The sequence below is a fragment of the Galendromus occidentalis genome, unplaced genomic scaffold (assembly GCF_000255335.2).
Source record: "Galendromus occidentalis unplaced genomic scaffold, Mocc_1.1 scf7180000077530, whole genome shotgun sequence".
Taxonomy (NCBI): Eukaryota; Metazoa; Arthropoda; class Arachnida; order Mesostigmata; family Phytoseiidae; genus Galendromus; species Galendromus occidentalis.
This window is the reverse complement of record NW_003805518.1, coordinates 806763-810657: the sequence shown is the minus strand read 5'-3', so window position 1 is coordinate 810657 and position 3895 is coordinate 806763. Positions and strand designations below refer to the sequence as shown.

General features: G+C 52.4%; 1 protein-coding gene across 1 annotated transcript; it reads right to left on the bottom strand.

Annotated features, from left to right (window-relative positions):
* Positions 1 to 734: 734 nt before the first annotated feature.
* LOC100902568 (FMRFamide receptor-like) lies at positions 735 to 2156 on the bottom strand. Its single transcript, XM_003748365.2, has one exon. The coding sequence runs from the start codon at positions 2070 to 2072 to the stop codon at positions 735 to 737; it is 1338 nt and encodes a 445-aa protein (XP_003748413.2). The 5' UTR covers positions 2073 to 2156.
* Positions 2157 to 3895: the final 1739 nt, after the last annotated feature.

The window sequence follows — 3895 nt, the reverse complement described above, 5'->3', positions numbered from 1 at the left end:
GAGGGTACCCAGTTCGAGTGGGTTTCGCCCGATTCGGCGGTTGTCCCAATGGTGGGTTCCGCTTTTGACAGCGTTCGACGTCGTAGTGACCGTCGCGTATTCGCTCACTCCTTTACCTTGGTCCCGTCGCGTCGATCGCCCGAGCGTTCCTCCCGGACCCCCGAGCTGCCTCCAGGCTCTGCTTGTTTCAAGTTGGAGGGTCTAAGTACGGATTTTTCGACAGGGACCGAAAGCGTCCAGACTAGCCGGACACGTTGCCGGTCCGGCGTCCGAAAGAGTCTCCGGGACTCTGTGGGGAGTGTTGCAGCTGAGATTCGCTGAGTATTTGTACATGAAGACAAAGACTCTGCGCGAGTTTCTAGACATATTTACAATGCGTGACGATCTCCACTCGAGGCTTATACTCATACAATCTGTCTATTGCTAGGCCATTTCTTTTTGTTTACTCTCCGACTCGATCGAGCATCTGAAAGATCGACTGGTAATCCGGGTACTATGCACAAGGGTGAGCATTTGTTGGCTGTGACAGTCCAAAAATGTCTTCCATTTATACCGCAAAACTCATCCACATTCAACAACATAGTGACATATCATTATTTACATATGTGTACGATTTCGTAGCTTCCGTCCTCAGCCCCTCCAACAGGAATCGGCAAGGAGGCGTGCGTGAACTTCTCGGGAGAATATCTAGAACATTCAGACTGCGGACGTGACGGCTTTTCTAGGGAAAAAAACTAGACCTCAGGATTCTCTTTTCGATTCTCGTCCGGAGGAGCATCGGTCACAATGACGACGCACTCTTTATTGTTGCCTCCACTTTGACCGCCGTTCCGTTTCTGGTCCCGAACTGATTTAGTCGATCGATTTTTCAATCGAGAACCCAAACGAATTCTCGTCCAAAAGGAACTTTCCGGAAGCGATACGCCTCTGTTCATGGGACGTCCGTTCCGATGTTGCTGCTGCTGCTGCTGTTGAGTTTGATTTTGCTGCTGCTGCTGCTGTTGTTGCTGCTGCTGCTGTCCGCTCACATTGTTATTGCTCAAAGCAGGTGGTCGACCCGGAACGGAGAGCAGGTGGTTCGCGGCGCCATCTGTCACAGTGCCCCCTGAACTGCTTCGCGCGAGACGGCAACTGCTGAGTCTCCGATTCGCTCCGGGACTGTCGTCCGTCGTGCTGTTATGATACTGGCCGTAGACCGAATGAAGCAGCGGGTTGATGTAGGTCTGACAGCAGGGGAAGAACATGTTGAAGAACGTTCGACGGTACTTGTTGCTCAGCAGACAGTAAAGAACGAAATTCCCGGACGCATTCACGCATACGAGGAAATTGAACACGTTTCCCAAGAGGCGGGTGTACGTCGATTCGTCGTCAACGATCGAGTAAATGAGAAGTCCCGCTTGCGGCAGCTGGCACAGCAGGAACAGTACCACGACGGCTATCAACATCACCGTGATCTTGTTCTCCTGACTGCTCGGATCTCTGGCCGAGTCGGGACGCTGTCTCAGAGTCATGGTCTTCCGTTGGCGTCGGGATAGGTGCACCGAGCGGATCAGGAACGAGTTGAACACGATCAGAATCAGCAACGGCAGGATCGTGTTCATGACAACCGTCAGCCAATAGTAGACCGTCTGGTACAGATAATCGGCTCCGAGATCCGAGACCTCCACGACGGCGATGGTCTCGTTTCGGTCGTTGAGCTCCTCGCTAATCTTGTACTCGAAATACGTCGGAAGGGTCAGTACGGTCGTGTAGAGCAGGACGACGAGTATGACTTTCCTCGAACGCGACTCGGTGCACAGGACTTTGCCGCGCATCGGATGACATACGGCAATGTATCGTTCGATCGTGAACGTTACGGTGAGCCATACGGAAGTGTTCTGAGACGTATCCACGAGCAGGAGCATCAGCGGTTTGAATCGCCGGTACAGGTTGTACGTCGGATCTCTGCCGGCGAACTGGTGCTGCAGGCTGAGCAAAATCGTGCAGATGAGATAGAGGCAGTCGGCCGTCGCCAACGCAGCCAAGTAGTTGTTCGTCGAGCTGCGCATCCTCCTCCGAGTCATGATGATCATCGTCAGCGAATTGAAGACGATTCCGAAAACCGCCACGCATGGCACCAACACTTGTTGGAACACGAACCGCACTGTCTGCAGCAGGAAGTCCGCCTCGGCCGCCTGACCGCCACATACCGTGGTGGTATTCGAGAGTCCAGTGCAGTTGACTTCCATGTTGCTCCTCGAGGCCGGAATTCACCTGAAAGCGAAAACGAGACAATCGAATTAGATCGTCGGCGCGTATTCGTTCATGTCGAGTGCTGTCTTTCGGACTCGAGTCGTTGCAGTCTGGGGTCCATCCGCGCAGCCACTCCGCCAGTAGAATTCCGTTGATTGGCTGGATACCGGTCAAAGCACCTCACGGGCTGCTCACGGAGGAATTCAGATCACGCCACGAATTCATGTAAATATATTTTGTACAAGTCTGGGAGTATTGATTCGCTGCCGCCGCCGAAAGATAATGATCCAGGCTCGACGGCCGGCATGTCTGTTGAAACACTTTGTCCAACAAGGGGACGGATGTTTGATGAACATTTTGCGGACGTGCAAATGAATCCCCATCGGTGCTCGGCAAAAAAAGTCGGCACAATCAGCTCTCCCGGAATGACTTGCTCAGAGACTGCGACGAGTCTCGCGCGCAACAGTTCCGTGACGCGGAGGAATGGAGTGCATTACCGGCTCAACTTCGTGCTTAACAGTTCCAGCGGAAGCAATAAGGTCCGAGCTCCGAAAGCGGAATTCCGCGGCTTTCCAGCACTGATTCTGGAGCTTTCGGATAATTTTCATACGCACACAGGAGATTTCGGCCCCCCAGGAGCCTCGCACCTGGCTTCAATAATAATCCGACGTATTGTATGCGTTCGAACGGCTCCGGCGAACTCATTGTTCGAATAGCAGCGCGTGGTGAGTTACTCGCTCCGTCGGGAAATCCGGAAGAGTCTTATGCCGACGCGGAGGTAAAGACAGTCCTCAAAATATTTGCTCGTCAGGAGCCCCGTCAAGCACGTCACATCCGTTCGATCCACGTAATATTGTAAGTATTCACATAAATTACTACTGACATGTTGAGAACGATTCTACTTCGGATTTTCAGTTTAGCCCTCACTCTTTGAAGTCGCGAAAGCATTCGCGAAGATTCAGTGAACCTCGGAAAGTTCCGATCCCTGCGTTCCCGAGAAGACGGCGAGAGATTCGAACAGACGAGAACTCGCGATGGGAAGACTGGATCCTAATTATTGCCAGGGGGACTCATCCTGGTTCTTGCCAAATGGAAAACATAGAAGTTACGGGAATGGCGCGTGATCCGTCGAGGGATTCCGGGCTGGGTAAAGATTGTAAGCGGATTTCATGAGGATTCCGGCGCCCCATTTACAGAGATGGCAGTCGCTTGTGCCGGTCCATGCTCGTCCCCCTTAATCTTCCAAGATTCCCAATGTGAAGAGTTAGATCCGAACCCGTCAAAAGTTCTAGCCAGGGGATTTTTTTTAAAATGAAGCCCAGAGGCTATCCAAATGATCTGCGCCAGGAATGGACCTAAAGTCCGCGATCGGAAAGACGGCATCGTCCACGGGAGACTCTGGGTACAATCGCTAGAGGCTCGAGGCAGAAGGTCGTCCGGGAAATATTCGGCATGATATATGTAGAACGGGGACCCCCAAGGAACCTTGGTGGAGACAATGTTCGGCCGAACTAATTTCCGCAAAGGGATGATCGATTTCCATCGATGGAGCACTACATTGTGTGGCTCTGAGAATTTCCCCTAGGATAGGCGGATAAATAACCATCCGACCAGCATGAGCGATCAAGCCACGGTTTTGGAACGAGGCCAGAATTCATTGTCG